Source organism: Sminthopsis crassicaudata, chromosome 3 (genome assembly GCF_048593235.1).
Source record: "Sminthopsis crassicaudata isolate SCR6 chromosome 3, ASM4859323v1, whole genome shotgun sequence".
Classification (NCBI taxonomy): Eukaryota; Metazoa; Chordata; class Mammalia; order Dasyuromorphia; family Dasyuridae; genus Sminthopsis; species Sminthopsis crassicaudata.
Window position 1 is genome coordinate 548,225,642 of NC_133619.1, and position 17,222 is coordinate 548,242,863.

General features: G+C 35.8%; 1 protein-coding gene across 1 annotated transcript in view; it reads right to left on the reverse strand.

The window, feature by feature from the left end:
• FAT3 (FAT atypical cadherin 3) overlaps window positions 1–17,222 on the reverse strand; it is a 685,392-nt gene that overhangs the window by 107,947 nt on the left and 560,223 nt on the right. The window contains 3 exon segments of the mRNA XM_074304562.1: window positions 8,145–8,213; window positions 8,622–8,832; window positions 11,853–12,167. Coding sequence (XP_074160663.1) covers window positions 8,145–8,213; window positions 8,622–8,832; window positions 11,853–12,167 — 595 coding nt within the window.

The window sequence follows — 17,222 nt, forward strand, 5'->3', positions numbered from 1 at the left end:
AGCTAGCATAAACACCAGTGCTTACACAAATCAGATCACTGTAATTTTATTTTTAGTTCAGTTATTTATGAAAATGAAATTTAGAAGAAACATATGAAGATTTTCAAAACCTTAGGGAGACAGTATTAGGTCTGAGTTCTTGTCCCCTTCCTTATAGATCTTTTAGCACTATGGTCTCCATTAAGACTTTTCCTTAGGGTCCTATATAATTATATAAAATTAAAGCCATATGCTTATTTGCATAAATTTACATATTTTGTATGTCACATAGACTGTGTGGTTTATCCTGTTGGTTCTCAAATTAAAAAAAAAAAACAACACTTTTTTTTGGCAACTCTTATGGCTGTGTGTGTGTATGTATTTTAATTTTGCTCCTTCTCTTTCACCCACCACACTGACCTACACTTAAACTAGAATAAATAAATACTAAAATAATAAAGAAAAGGAAGTCATAAAGAAAGCTGGGTAAATGGGGACCTCAAAAATACATCAGGCAACCAGTGGAGTTATCAGTTTCTCTCTGCAGGGATCTCTCCCTGCTAGATAAGCAAACTTTTTATTTGTAATAGATTCTAAAATCTTTTTAGTGATCCAGATGATTATTTTCTGGGAAAGGGAATGGTGTTTGGACCAAGAGTTCATCAGCAACCCTCATGTAATGCAATAATCAATCACTTAGGCATTCCATTTCACAAACCATCTCATATCTCTCCCCTAGGTCTCAGTTTTGTAGCCTCCATATTAACCTGAAAGCTCATTTCATTTTCATGGACAACCATTAATATCAAATGAAAAGATCACATGTTAGGAATCTATTTTCCCTTACAGCATCCCATTCCAACATGGAGCGGTCCCTCAAAGCCAGTAACAGACATGCAAAGCAGGAGTGTGTTTGGTGCAGCAGGGCTTGGCTAAACAAAAGTGGGGAAAACACTGCTGGGCTTTTCCAAAGGTCAACAGAGTGGGAAGGGGAACATCCCAGCCTTGGAATTGTTGCAGGAGTGAGGAAGATGAGGAAAAACAAAAAACAAAAAAACAACAACAAGGTTGTGAACAGCTCATGGGGCAGATAATACAAGGCTGTGGAAGGGAAATTTCTCTGTGTCTGCCTAAGGTCATATCTCAACAGAATTGCCCTCTATATTAATAAAAAAATAAGGGGGGGATAATGTAATATGCAAAGGGAAGAAAAAATATAATGGAATTTTTTATTGATCATCAAAAGAAATGCAACAGATAAGAAAATTATAACAAGTTTCAAAAGGTGTCTTCTATGAAAATTCTTTAACTGGAAGGTACTTTTAGAATGTGATGGGACACTAATTAGAAATTAGAAAAATTTTACTTGACGTGGGGGAGGATGATGCACAGTTCCCCCTAACCAAAGCAGAACCAATGATATAAAGGGCAGAGATTCTCCCATAGGAAAGATTCTACAGTCTTCAGCATGCATGCAATCCATTCCTTGCTATGTGTAATTTTTAAAATGTCAACTAAAATCTAGTAGCTACCAGAGGGGAAAAAGTGTGATGTGAGTAGCTTCCAAAATACAGAGATGTTTTAATCTAAATGAATTAAGGGAGTCACATACAAGCTGTTCATCATTCGAGTTCAAAATGTACACTGAACTTATGGAAAAAATGTTAAAATTAGCATGTTACATTTTGACCATGAATAATTTTTGGACCAGGATAGCAGCAAGTAGAAAAATTGTAAAGGGTTTAAAAAAAAAACCCAAAGACAGGAGAGAGTGGGTAGGAATCAGCGCAAAGTGATAGAAACCAATTCCCCTACTCTGAGTCTGGATCTCAAATTAATTTTCTGAAAATAATGAGGCTTCTCTCTTTTCTTATTTTTTTTTTTGATCCATCTAAAGGTATTTCACATTTTTCATCCTACTAAATATTTTTGGTTTTCCCTAATGCAAAATGTGATTGCTATGAGAGGAAGAGATCCCATTTAGAAATTGTTTTTGGTTTTTCTTTAAGAGGAATAAAACAAAGCGAAAAGAATAGGGTGCTGAGAGATGTAAATCTTGATAAGAGAAATATATAGAAAGGTAACTAGCTCATTTGAGTTCAAGGAGACCTTGAAAAATTTCAGGTGTTCATAAATTTGGATGAGAAAAATTACATCATTATTTTCACTACCTCTAACTGAAATTTACTATTTTCTTCATATATGAAGGTAGACAATAAGCATTATTCTGAAAAAGTTGAATCCTTAGGGATCCACCAGGCTGCCAAAGAGATCCATTACACATGTTCACATGTGCCCACACATACACACACATGCACAAAATGTTAGAAATCTCTGTTCCAGGAAATATTACCATGAGGTAAATGAAAAAATACTATTGCTGTCTGGAAACATCCACTGGACAGATAAAACATTTCAATGTTTGTGTTTTAACAGCTTTAGAATTGGCTGTTGTATTAATTAATCAGACACTTACGAAGTGTGACCTTGGGCACATTACTTCGCCTGTTTGCCTTAGTTTCCTCATTTGTAAAATGGGAATAATGAGAGCAACTATATCCTAGGGTTATTGTGAGGATGAAATGAGATAATACTTACAAAAGCACTTTGTGTAGTCCCTGGCATATAATAGGAACTATATAAATGTTAGCTCTTGTTGTTATTAGTCTACTTTTGAATAAAAGAATCAAAGAGAGAATGAAGGATAAACTCAAATAATCTCAAAGCCCCTAATTATTTTTAGATATGTCCAGAGCTAGAAAAGCTATGTCTCAAGCCCAATACTGCCATACCTGACACATAAGGTCAAGGTCACTACTAGCAGCAGCAAATGACAGCCCTTTTCTGCTTCCTAATCATCAGAGAGAGAAATTAAAGGAAAATAAATGTGTTTTATATATATATATATGTATATATATACATATATATATATATGTGTATATATATATATATATATATATATATATATATATATATAATATAGGGGTAAATATATATATATATGTATATATGTCTATATAAATAAAATATAGGGGCATATATATGTATATAAAATATAGGGGTAAATATCCATATCTATATATGGATAAATATAGGTAAAATATATTCCAAACCCTGTATAGAGGGGAGCTAATTTAACTGTATGAGAACAATGTTCTTTAAAATACATAAGTGTTTCCCATCAGGGTAAAACATAGTGGGACTGAACTGTGAACCAGATTGCTTGCACACTAGAGAGTATGTAAATGAAGAAACTGCTGAGTAGTAATCACATTCCCCTCAGAAGTGTGAAGATACACGCTAAAGCCACCAAGGACTCTGTGTTATTTTTGTTCCTTCCTTTTTTTTTTTTTTTTTTCCTTTTAAACTCCCGGGCCCCCTTTTAACAGAGGGAAGGAACGTGCTGTGCATGGGCTATTTAAACATAGAACAGCTGAACTTTATGATGTTTCTTTTTAATTACAGCTTTCTTAACTCAGTTACGAGTGGTGCTTCTGTTTCTGAAAGCCCAGGAGAGTCTAGTCACAATACCACACTGTGAGGTGGCAATCTGGGAGGCACAGGCTGGCGTCTCTTTGGGGATTTGCAAAGGAGTCTGTGGGTACGCCGTAGCCTTTGAGGATTCATGCAATCAGTAATCTGGCACATGAAGACATCAAAAGGCTTTGTCTAGTCTTGAGTGGGGAGAAGGACAAGTTAAAATGCTCTCTCTGCTTGGTGACCTATAACCATAATTCTAATAATTCTAATTAAAATCTTGCGTGCTCTGTATTTTTAATATGTGCCTACATAGGGGATACAAATGTAGGCTGCTCAGAATGGACTATGGGAAGATTGATTTCATCCTTCCTTAGTGCTCAGTTCTATCTCAGCTTCGTGGACATAGGATTCATAAGGGAAAGTCTCTTATTCAGATTTACGAGGACCAAAACTCTATGTTCTATATACCATTATGACTTAGTCTACATACATTGTCACTGAGGTTTGGAGGCCACATCTAGTTTTCTTAAAGCCACTGACAAAACTTAATGCTGTTTCCACCCTCAGAGGCAGTATGTCACAAAGATCTGAGTTTAGAAACCACTTCTGAAGCTTATTAGCTTGGGGAAGCTATGTAGTCTCTTTACTTCTCAGTTTCTTTATAAATAAATTGGAGTTTATAGTAAACTCTTGGACCTACTTCTTAAGATTATTGTGGAACTGAAATGAGAAAATGAATATAAAGTGGTCTTCAAACTTTATGATTTTATATAAATATCAATGATTATTTTGATCCCAAGTTCTTTCATTTTAGTTGCTTTCTTGGGGATCCTAAAGGGCACTGACATACCTTCTTTTCAAAGTCTTTGGGGGACAAGTCATGCTTGCATTTCACTTATATTTTTTTAAAAATGGCATCTCTGTAATCTTGGGCACTGGCAATAGACAGGATTGTCCTTGGCCACTTGGGTGAATCATAAGTAGAGGTTGACAGATGTGACTTGAGAGGTATATTTATTATGTCCTGAATGGAAAGAGGCACTGAATATTAGTTTTACAGAGATTAAGGAAATAATAATGATAACAGTGATGATTGTTAGCATTTATATAGCATTTAATATATGAAGGTACTTTACAAATCTCTCATTTTGACCTCACAACAACCCTTTTTTGGTAGGTGATGTCATCCTTCTCAATTATAGTTGAGGGAACTATGACAGAGAGTGATAAAATGCCCAGGGTCACACAGCTAACAAGTTTCTGAAGCCAGATTCTGACTGCAGGTCCAGAGAGCTAACCATTGTGCAACCAACTGTGTCTGACTGAAGAATAGGGAAGGGAATATCTGGGAAAATGCAAGAGTAACAAGTATAATAATGGGGAGAATATCTGGGAAAATGCAATAGTAGCAAGTATTCTTGAAAGCAAGGATGAAACATTTGGATTTCATGAAGGAAATGGCAGTTACAAAGAAATTTAGAAGCAGGTAACTGGCAGAGAAGGAAGGTTGTTTTTTCAATGACATTTTCTCAGTTTCATGGGTTTGATGAAATGCATTCTTGTGTAATGCATGTGTGAGACCAGTTACTCTTTGAACAAGGAATAGTTCTTTTATGATAAAAAGAAATGATCACTAGTATTTTAACCACCGACTAAATAAAAGGAAGCAGAGAGGAGGAATAATGATATATTTGGCCCTCTCATAGATTCCAAGGTTTAAGTGCACAGAGAACTTGTAAAGAAAGAAATCGGTTTTTTTCAAGTCCATTTTAAGATAACAATGAGAAGTTCAGGGGGAAAATATTAACAGAAAAGGTAGTATGATTCATATGAGAAAGAGAAAGGGGGGGCAGAGAATATTTTAGGGATTCTAAGAGTAGTGCTTCTTAATTTGGAAGCCATAGGCTTATTTTTTTTTAAATTGATAACTATCTCAATAGAATTGGTTTCTTTGTAAACCCATGTATTTTATTTTATGTACCTATAAGGGTGCATAAAGGGGTCCTTTAGGTTTTACCAGGTTGACAAAGAGGCCTATGATACTAAAATAGTTAAAAAGGGAAGGTTTTTGTATCCCTGATGCTATGAATCTTGAAGTCACCTAAGTGACATTTGTTAAAGTGCACTGAAATAGCATATACTGTGGCTATACATGAAAGCCCATCCACATCAATCACCATAACAGATAAACTCTAGCCTTGAAGAATTTTAGCCAGAGAGAGACCATCTAAGTTCAGCCTTCTTTCCTAGATACAAAAGGGGATGTATAATTTTTAATAGCTGCTGGACCAGGAGGCATTTTATAAAGAACTTTCATCCTGGAATACCCCTACATAAGTGGACATTCAACAGTTTCACTGATCTCTGGGGAAGGTATCAGGGCTATTTTTATTTAGGTTTCTGCCAAAAGTTCAGTGATCAGTGGGGCTAGGAATAGAGGAAGCGATTATTATGATGATATATGAGATTTGGGAAACCTTGGTGAGGCTGGATTATTGGTTACCTGTGGTCTATCAGTCAGTCAATCAATAACAACTCTTCAAGGTCCACTAATCACTAACTAATGTATTTTTGGAAAGGAAAAAAAAAAGATGGAAAAGAATAAAACTGTGGCTGTAGGAAGGAGAGAATAAGAAATGACAATGGTTACATAAGAACATGCCGTTCATTCCAAACCCCTATCCAGATTTGTGAATGTTGTAGGGACTTCTGGAGCAATCAGATAAAGTGGGGCTAACATAGAGTGGAGAGGGCAGAATGAGGATTAGGAATGAGCAAAAAAGGTCTAAGGAAGAAACGGGCAGGCTCCATCTGAGGGCTAGAATGAATGAAAAAATAATTTATTTACAATTTATTATAGCTCTGGCCTGAGTACTGTGCTAAGTGAAGGCAATACAAATGCAAAAGTAAAGCAAGTCTCTGCCTTCAAGGAGCTTACATTTTAAGATTAATTAGCTTTAGTTTTTGATGTAAAGAGCATAATTTGGAAAGTCACAAGGAGGAAGCAGATGATAAAAAACCTATTCCAACTACTTTATAGTGTAATAGTAAAGTTGTAGTTTAAATAAAACATGACTTATTATATTCTATATAAATTCTAAATAACTAAAACAATTCTATATAAATAGATAAATAATTTTGGTGTCCCAAAACTCTTTGTGCAGCTTTATGTTTTGATAGCATAAATGTAATTTAAGCTTTGAGTAATTTAGTTTACTTTAATAGCTTAAAGCTGCACTAAGATATTGGGACACGCAGTTTTATATATTTAATTTAATTCTCATGTCTACTCTTTTCTTTCAACACCAACAATAACACCACCAAAAAAAAAAAAAAGCTATACTCAATAATAACTGCTATGTGAAAGGAACTGAAGGCACAGGACTAGAAGCAACTTTCAAAAATGGAAATATATCATTTGTAACCAAGATTGTGATGACTTGAGGAAAGTTATTATGGCAGAGATTGAGGTGTAGCAGTAGAAGAATCACTTAATGTGGATTTATGAACAGGCGAGTGATAAATATCTGCAACTTTTATTTCACTGAGAGTGAAAAAAATGAAAACAGAGGATATCTTAATGAAGTGGAAAATACTGAACTATTTACTGAGAAGCACTAAGGATGTAAAAGTCCATATATCAGAAGGTGTCAGAGTTTTAAAAATAAGGGGTCTCAAATGAGAATTATGGCTGAACTTTAAAAGGGCGGAACCATCAATGTCATTTAATATTATTTAAATCATATCAAATCAATATCATTAAAATAAAATTCAGAAATAAAATTCAGAAATACTACTAAGAAACATAAACTAGAAAGGCAGAAAAAAATTCCTTTTCTAGTAAGATTTTGAAGGGAGGAACTTTGGGCCATTTCTTTGAAACTATCTGCAAGGAAATTATAGAAAAAAGGATATGAGCAGGAATACACATGAAGTACTTTCTTGCTATTCATCCCTGAAAGCAGGGAGATTTCCACTATTATCCTATCCAGTGGTAGAAATAGAAAAAAAAATTATTCCTCTAGGATTATTCTTTTCTGGCTTACCAGTTTCCAAAAAGATAAATGTAAGAAACCAATCTTGGTCCCCTTCATTTCAGATTCAGGATTGGCCAAAACACTCTTCACTTCCTCTCTTAGCAATACTCCTGGTTTTCTTAATCCTGTGAAACTTTAGCTTCTATTTACCTTTTTCTCCTTCTTTGCACTGATACTATTTCTCTCTGTCTAGCTTGGTTTCAATTCTTTCTTTCAAGGAATTTTACAGTTGTATCCTGGGGTCCACGATGTACTTGTTTGATGATTTTGTTTGTCAGCCTACCTCATGGGGACAGCAGTAAGACAACCATTCCTCTGGGGGATTTTAAGGCTTGGAATTGTACATGCAGGACGTTATTGCTGCAAAACAGTAGGGCTGCAACTCGACCTTATTATTAAACATTGGGAAAAATCTGGGCCAAAACAACCCATCTCAAGGGGAAGAAAAACACCCCACCCTCAAACAAAGGAAAGTAATTGGACACAAGTAATGCAGTAGCTGTTAGAGAGGCATGTATGAAATCTATGGGCTGCACTTTACCCTGTCAGAGGCAGTTATGAAAGATGTAATTTAATTTGCTTCAAAAAACCCATAAAAAGGCAGATTGGATAGCTGTATTTTAGCAAATGTGTTTGCACTAAGGGTACCTTCTGTTGAACAGTTCTGCCCACAAGCTGTCTGTAGAATATAGAACATCTCTCGAGCATGCTTGCCACCTTGAAGCAGGGCAGTCGGGAGCAGAAAAAAAAAGAACAGAATGCAGAAAAAAAGGTGAAGAAAAGAGAGAAATGAAGGACAGCAAGTCTAAGTACCATCAATACATTAAGAAATGAGATTAGCAAAGTGTGACAATAGAATTTAAATGACACACAGAAAGACATTAAGATTGCAGTAAATAACATACTATGAAAAAAATTCAGCCAAAGAGCGCTTTCTGTTCAGCTTAGCTACAGAATCATAACGAAAGCACAAGTACATTAATTCATTTTACTGGTTCATTTGCATTCTAGCACTAAAAGGCTATTTAAATCTTAGTTCTAACGGTTAGTCTTCTGGCTAGCAAATCCAAAAAGCCAATGACTACATTATTTAATACCTATAATACCTTCAGTACTGGGACTTACCAACTACATCAAACCACAGAGGTATATTGGCTGGTTGCACAGACACCACACCCACAATTTCTGTCACTCTATCACTTTCCATGACAGTAAAGTTATAGAATGGCTCATCAAAAGTCAGAGGCACAGGGGAAGGAGGCGGTTTCTTAATCCATTCGATATGGAGGCGGGCGGTAGAGGACTTCTGGGGACGTCCGTTATCCACTGCTTTGATCTAATCACAAGTGGAGAGAATACAGAACATGGCTTAAAGCCCTGGTAGATTTGGAATTTTCAGATAGCAACATACAAATTTACTTCCATTACTATGGCAAAAAGAGAACAAAATCTACCTACTTGTCTCTCGGGGAGAATCCATTCCATGTTGATCTGAAAGCCTTGTGAGCCATTGCTGTGTCTTAGAACATGACAAAGTCCAAAACATGTGACATGGGGACATGTGGATACGAGCAATGAGAACAAGAATGGGACAGACCAATCTGGTTCTCTGAGAAATGTGATTTTCTGGACAACAAGAAATTTGACCAGACTAATATAAATCTACATTTTGGGGGGAGAGTGGGGTATTTAGTATCTTTCAACTACCCTTCTCTCTGCTTCATATTTGTATATAATCTTAGAAGGAAGAAGGTTCCAGATGGATTTAGTAAGGCACATAGGTAATAATCATGTAGATGAATCATGTCTAGAAGAGGAGAAGCTTGTGAAAAGTCCAGTAAGCATTTTAGTTACACAAAGTTTTCAGTAGTGTAAGTGAATTTAGCCATCATAAAAGCTCCTCATATAGCTAGGGAGCTATTTTCCCCCTTGGACAATCATGAACTCTGACTGAAAGACTGAATAAAGAATTCATTTTTCCACTTTGAATTGGAAAGGAAAACTGCTAGGTTTTACTTGCTACATGGGAAGATTACATCTGGTAATGAGGAGTAATACCAAATAGAATTAAAAAAAAATTAAAGTCACCCAATATAAACAAAAAGTGAAAGACAAATATCACCTTGTTCCATAAAAGTTTTTGGTAGTGGAATGGAATTAAGCATACCTGGATTCAATGCCCGATTTCACTACTAACTCACTGTATGATCATGGGCAAGTCACTTGATATAGGAATTTAGAGTATAGATTAGTTTATAACCTCTTCATTTGATGACTGAGGAAACTGAGTAAAATAAGTAAAGTTGGCTGAAGTCAGTTACTAATTACACAGCCTTTGGCAAATCACTTCAGTCAGTTTGCCTCAGTTTCCTCATCTGCCAAATAAGCTGGAGGAGAAAATGGCAAACCACTCCAATGTCTCTGCCAAGAAAATCCCAAATTGGGGCATGAAAAGTCAGATAAGACAGAATAAAAACAGCAAGCTAAGGATCAAGATGGAGAAGAAGTATGACTTCCCAAAATTATACAGGGAGCAGAATTTCATATTGGAATTCAGGTACTATAATTGTAGATTCAGAGTGTTTTCCATTTGAGCATTTTAAATGTCATAATTTTTTTCCATTTACAAAATGGGTACAAGTTTTTATCCACTACCTTAAAAACTCCTCTTAAGTAAAATATTTTAAAAATCTCTGTGGGAAGTACTTTGTAAACTAAAGAAATGTAAGCTATTATTCTGCAAAATAAAAAGCGCTGCAGATAAAATTTACATATTTTACTTTCTTAAGTATAAAGTAACTGTCTTTCACACAGACCCTATGAGATAGCATGCTTCCCCTGGTTTAGCCATAAATCAATTATCTTTGGAAATAGGGAATGTGGTTAACAAGAATATAGGCACACACTAATTGGCCGTGTGAAAACACAATGATAGGTAAAGCACTGTTACCGGGGATAAAGTTGAGTGTAAGGAAGAGGAACTACCTGACAAATTGCATAGTTAGCAGACACAAAAATGAATTAAAATCAGTGGGGCTCACATATTAACATAGTTGGTTGCCCAACTGTAACTTAAATGACTGGCCAGATACTATTAATATGGGATTTGGTTATAATGCATCTATTAGTGATGTTACTGGGAATCTACAATAGCCAGAACAATGATGTTTATGCAAGCAGTAACTGTACCTGAAGCTCACAGATTAAAAGGGTCTTGTTAGAAAAAAGCTATAGCATTAAACATTTCATCAGAGTATATGGAACACATTAAGAGCAAATTAGCTCCTTTTATCTTCTCTGAACATCACCTGAGGGTAGGGTAATAGGAGCAAAGAGAAGCCCACCTCCCAAACTAATCAAGACCTGGCTACATTAGGGTCAAGGGTATGTAGGCCAGAGAGAACAGACTTGAAAGGTAAATAGGAGATTAGTACATGTATGAAAGCTGAAGTATCTTAGATTTATAGTTGGAAAGGACCTTAGAAACAAACTAGTCCAAGTCCTTCATTTTATAGAAGAAATAAACTCAGAAAGATTAATATATCAATATTTATTATTATTAATATGTCAGTATTTATAATATTAATGTCCAAGGCCATATAGCCAGTAAATAGAAGAGCTAAAATTTGAATCTAGAATATGAATGTCCTCTATTTCTAAATCTAATATTTTCCAAGATACCACAATGGTTCTCAAAGGGAAGAATTAGGATGAATTTCTTTCATGTTGAGCTCTCTTTGTCTAGCTTTGACTTAGTACATATACAAAGTGACACTTGGCAATTGTGAATATGACTAATTACTCTCCGTGGTCCTAGAACAAAATGGGAGTGAGGATGCAATTGTGCACGTGAAGATGAGGTAGAGAGGAGGGAATGTATGGATGCATGTACTTGCATATGTAGATCTAAGATGATTAGAGAACACTAGAGAATTGAAGCAAAGGAGGGAAAATTATTTTATGCCAATTTTATGCCAATATATCCAACATGGGGGCATTGGTGAAGCTTCTAGTAATATTACAAATCACTAGAAAAGAGTAATATTTATTTATAAGCCTTTGTCTTCCAGAACAGCATTTCTTTTCATATGTATCATGGCACTACTTATTAGCAAGATTTACTACATACAAGAACATATACATGCATATCTCTATGAATGAAAATTGAATGAGATATTCATCAATTTTTTAATGAATGAGAAATTGGATGATAAAAAATGGAAACATACACATAACACAATCCATACACACATACACACACACTCCCCCATCTCCCCTCCTGTCCCCGCTTCTTTCTTTCTCTCTCACACACACACATACAGACATTCTTCTGATTTGGGATTCTGAAAGTCTTACTGTGAGGATGTCGTAACTCCCTGCTGTAAACTGCTTCCTGGAAGAGACCATGCCAGTTTTGGGGTCAATAAAGAATTTCCCATCATCATTTCCATCTACGATGCTATAGGATATTTCCGCATTGGGACCTTCATCTTTATCAAATGCAAAAGCCCTGTAAATTGGTTCTCCTCTTTTTTTTCGATCCCGCTCCGGCAGCTTGATCTGATAGACTTTTTCTGGGAACTGAGGTTTATTGTCATTTTCATCCAGAACCTGAACCACGACCCAAACTGTTGATTGCTTTGGAGAAGAACCACCATCAGTCACAGTCACCTAAAGCAGGAGAAAATTAGAGCTATGCAGAGTTAAGGTGTTGGGGCATTTAAAAATCAAACCAAACCAAATAACAACAAAGATTTATTGCATTCATGCAAAGCATTTAGCAGAAGTCCTTTTCTTTTTGCATTTCAGGATATAGATCATCTTATTCCCCCAGATTAAAACTTCTATGTAATCACTACTCTCCTTAAGGTTTGCAAAGCACACTTTTCCCAACAAGAAGCAAATATTAAGTCCCATTTTACAAATCCAATTCAATATGCATTTAGTCAGTGCCTACTATCTATAAAACCTCTGTTTATAATGGAGGGTTCTTCCCTGCACCCCCCCCCAACATGTATGTGTGTGTGTGTGTGTGTGTGTGTGTGTGTGTGTGATTATGATTGAAATGCAGATCAAAGATTAAGAAGAGGAAAGGAACTTAGAAGACATTTGGTCCAATGCCCTTATTTTCCAGATAAGGTAGTAGAGGCTTTCAGAGAATAAAGTGATTTGATTATGATGACAGTGAATAAGCATCAGAGGCTGGGCTGAAATCCGTCACTTCCTGAGGGGACTCTCTAAGATGGACTTAGGTCCAGCATTCTATCCAATGTTCCATGCTATCTCTTGAGGTATCAAGGGAGACATTATTCTAATCCAAAGCTTCTTTAATTGTGGATCACAAAATTATGATTTATTATCTGTAAATGTTTGATTTGAATACCTATTTTATATATCTCTATAAAAATGGTCATGTAAAATTTTCTTGGGCAAAAAAGGGATCACAAGTGAAAAAAATATAAGAAGTTCTGTACATATAGAACCTGGCAACCACAAATGGAAGTTAATATCATTAAGGGCTCAAGTTTAGAAAAGTGGCCTCCTCCCTTAGGCTTCCCAGGTAAATAGATAAGCCAGATTCCCTTTGAAAGAGGGGGACGACCTCAGTTACTAGAGGGTGGGAATATGTTTTGAGGAAAGAAGGAAGGAGAATGGGAAGATCAACCTTTTCTTGAACTAGACCTGGCTAGAATGGTGAAGTTCTGCCTTGGAGAAACAACCACTAGTGTATTTCAGCTGACACTTATAAAGGGCTCTGAGGTTTGGAAAGGACTTTACTTGCATTTTAGCATTAGAATCCTTAACACAACCAGGAACTAAGTACTACTGGCACTAACTATTCTTTTTAGATGTTAAAACTAAGGCTCAGATAGATTGACTGATTGTACTATAATCAGAGTTGCCTAGTGATAGATGGATTAGAACCCAGAAAGTCCTGACTTCCAGACTAATGCTCTGTCCACTCACTCTGCCAGCTTGTAATAGCTCCTTTAATAGCTACTTCCTTAAAACTTTTGGTAATTCTTATTTGTTTACTATAAGCCATTCTGGAAGAATCTGTCATCCTTTCATTCATTACCTTGAATTAGACAGCTCATTAATCCAAAATATGCTTTCTGAGGCTCTAATGAACACAAATGCATTTGGCATGAAGAAAAAAATATAACGGTGAATTTCAGCCAAAGTCTGTAGTATTTCATCAAATAAAACAATTTGACAGCACTCAATGAAAAGAGGGAGAATATATGGGGAAAACGAATTGGGAACTTTATGTTTTTCCTCCTCAATGGGTTGGCTAACTAGTTTACTTCCTCTAAATCATTGGGAAGGGGGTGGGAATGGAGGGAAGGGTGACTTTAAATAAACAACTATTATGGGCTTCAGTAACGAGCCTGCTTTGAAAAAATCAATCAAATTTCCTTTCTTTCAAGGCTCTTTCCCCATTTGTGACATTTTCCAGAAGACACGAGGCAGCAGCAGATATGAAAGAAGGCTGGATTTTTTGCTTTTTTAGTTAATTTTCTGACATACTGCCTCCTGGAGTGGCATTTCCTGCTGGTGGCAGTGAGATTGAAACGTTATACTTGCCAGTCTGGCTGTGCTAACCATTACACATTGATTGCATTGCTGCTTAACTACTCTGTGGTCTTTTTTCTACTTAAATGTCCCTGCCCAACATCCAGCTAACCCCCGCCGTCCACTCACACAGAGCACAAAATCACCTTCTCATCACCTATCAATAATGCCCTGCAGTTGGATTCAAGGTAAAACATTGTAGACTTAGTGGGAACAGTGTCTGTGCTAACGGATTTCCACAGAGAAGACAAGATTACATTAACAATGTTTCACCCCCTCCATGATTCTTGCCTCATTCTCAGCTCTTGCTGGCATTTTCATGTAAAGAAGATCTGGATTTATCAACCCAGGCTCTGAAATCCAGTCTGCTGACAAGAAAGCTCTGCAGCTAAATGGATGAGACTCCTTAAATTAGCCAACAGGAAGCTTCAGCTATACTCTTAACTGGTTTGGGGGAAAAGGCAGATGTAGAACATTGAATGAATGATCAAAAATCTGGGGTCCTAATCCAGGTCCCATTATTGGACAACCTCTTTTCAAGTCTTTGATATTACAAAAAAATGCTGCTGTGGCGTTATATATGGACCTTTATTTTTATTACCTTATTTTTACTTCATTTGGATATATCCCCAGTCATCTCAGAAAGATCTGAGTTCAAATCTATCTTTAGATACTCAGTTTTGTTTATTTTAATTCCTTGGGGAAGGAAATGGCAAACTATTCTAGTACCTCATGGACAGTATGGTTCATGAGGTCATAAAGAATTGGACATGATTGAACAACAACAAGGATCCCTGGATCTAAGGCTATAGATATTTTTGTCACTTTTTCAGTATAATTATAAATTACCTCTTTAGAATTTTTTGGGCCAATTCACTGGGCCATTAATTTATCACAATATTGATGCTAATGATTAGTCTCACCCTTTATCATATTACTCCACAGAGGACAGTATCTTCATTTTTTAAAAAAAAAAAGGTTTTTATATTCAAAACACGTGTATAGATAGCCTTCAACACCAACTCCTGAAAAATCCCACATTCTAAACTTTCCTCTCTCCCTTTCCTCCAGACAACATGCAATCCAATACATGTTAAGCATGTGCAGTTCTTCTATACATATTTCCACAATTATAATGGTGCAAAAGAAAAATCAGATCCAAAAGGGATAATTGAGAAAGAAAACAAAATGCAAGCAAACAACAACAGAAAAAGTGAAAATACTATGTTGGGATCCACACTCACTACCCAGAGTTCTCTCTGGGTGGAGATGGCTCTCTCCATCACAAAATCTTTGGAACTGGCCTGAATTATAGTACCTTCGTCTTATAAAATGAGGATAGAACAGTGAAGTAATACAAGTGCATGGGATTTCCATTTGGAGTAATGAAGAAAAAACTAAGGTGAATGTCACCTTTGTCTCAGCAGTTCCAGCACTGGATTGATAGTCTAAGGAAATGTTATATGGACTGGAACATAATAAGTGCTTAATAAACGCTGGCTAATCATCTGCTTCTAGGCCAAAGTATTAATTCCCCTTTATGGTAGCAAAGAAAGGAAACAAACTGTTTTGGGAGTATTATATGTGTATATATGTATGCAATAAGAAATGGCAAAAATGAAGAATTCAGAGAAATACAAGAAAATTTATAGGAACTGATACAGAATAAGAGAATCAGAACCAAATGGGAATTATGCAGAAGGGCTGCAACAATATAATCAAATTGATTGTTAAATGAAACCTAAACTATGAGTAACTGATAAATCAGTAAAGGCATCATGGCAGACAGATGGCCAGGGGACTAAGTATCAGATGCTTTTGCTTAATTGTTATTCTGAGAGTGGGGCATTCAATGTGGGTAGAAATGACTGCAATGTAAAGAAAATTAACAGTTTAATAAAACATTAAAATAGAGGAAGAAGAATGAATACTATCCGATAAAAGAGAGCTGAAAGGAGCACTGTCATCAATTTATCGTTATGCTACACTGGCATGGGCATATTGGAAGGGAGGGAATTCATTTGTGGAGAACCGTGGAAAACAAATTCCTACCTGTTCTATTTATCTTTATTATTTATTACTTTTTTTAAAAAATCACCAGTGTCACCTGTGATGTTGATGGAACATCTTAGAGTTATTTGATAACTCTGTTGCATTTTCTTGCCAGTCCCTGAGAAGTCTACTCCAGAGCCAAGGATGATTTTCAGCCATTTTCAAAGCTTAGTAGTTTTCATTTACTAACCTCAAAGGGAAAAGGATATAAATGTCCCATTATTAATTCCCTCAGGCCAGCTTGTCTGCCCTGGCCACATTTTACACCAACCCTAATAACCATAAAGGATTTCATCAGATTCCCAGACTTCATTTTAGATGCTGTCCTCTTTCTTAGTCTACCGGATGAAATTAGCCCCTACTGAAGGAATAACAGTCCAATTCAACGCAGTGGGTCTTAAGGGAAATTAGTCAAGAAAATACTCATTATCCCTTATTAATAACAGAAGAAATAAGCTATTATTTAAGAATGAGTCAAGTTCTTTTTATCCTGATGTAGGTGGCCAGAAGAAGTTCACTCTCATCTCATTCCAGGTTTTCTCTTGACTCCATAGATTAAATAATACTTTCTGCATGTAATTTAAGATTGAGAAAAAGCATGAGTCAAATTCTTTTGTCCTTATATAGGTAGCCAGGAGAAACTTATTTTAATTTTGGTTTTACTTTTGGCATCAAAAGTTAAATAACACTTTCTGCAAATAACGAAAGATCTGGACAAACAAACTTATAAAAGTATTAAATTTTAGTAACTTAAAAGATACAATATGATTCATTTCACAGTTAAATAGTATATTCATATTCTGAAAATAACATAATTATGGGAATAGGAGAAGGGAAAATCAATATGATGTAAAGATAAAAAGACAAAATTACATAGTAGGGATAATTGGGGGGGGTTTCTCAGCCTCTAAACTGAGCAAATTGTAAAGTGCTAGAACAAAACAAAACTGAGAATTCTGAGCATAGTGGTGCCAATCAATGAAGGCACAAAGTTGTGATACATGGATAACTCAACCCAAACAACATCTTTCTTTCTTTCTTTCTTTCTTTCTTTCTTTCTTTCTTTCTTTCTTTCTTTCTTTCTTTCTTTCTCTTTCT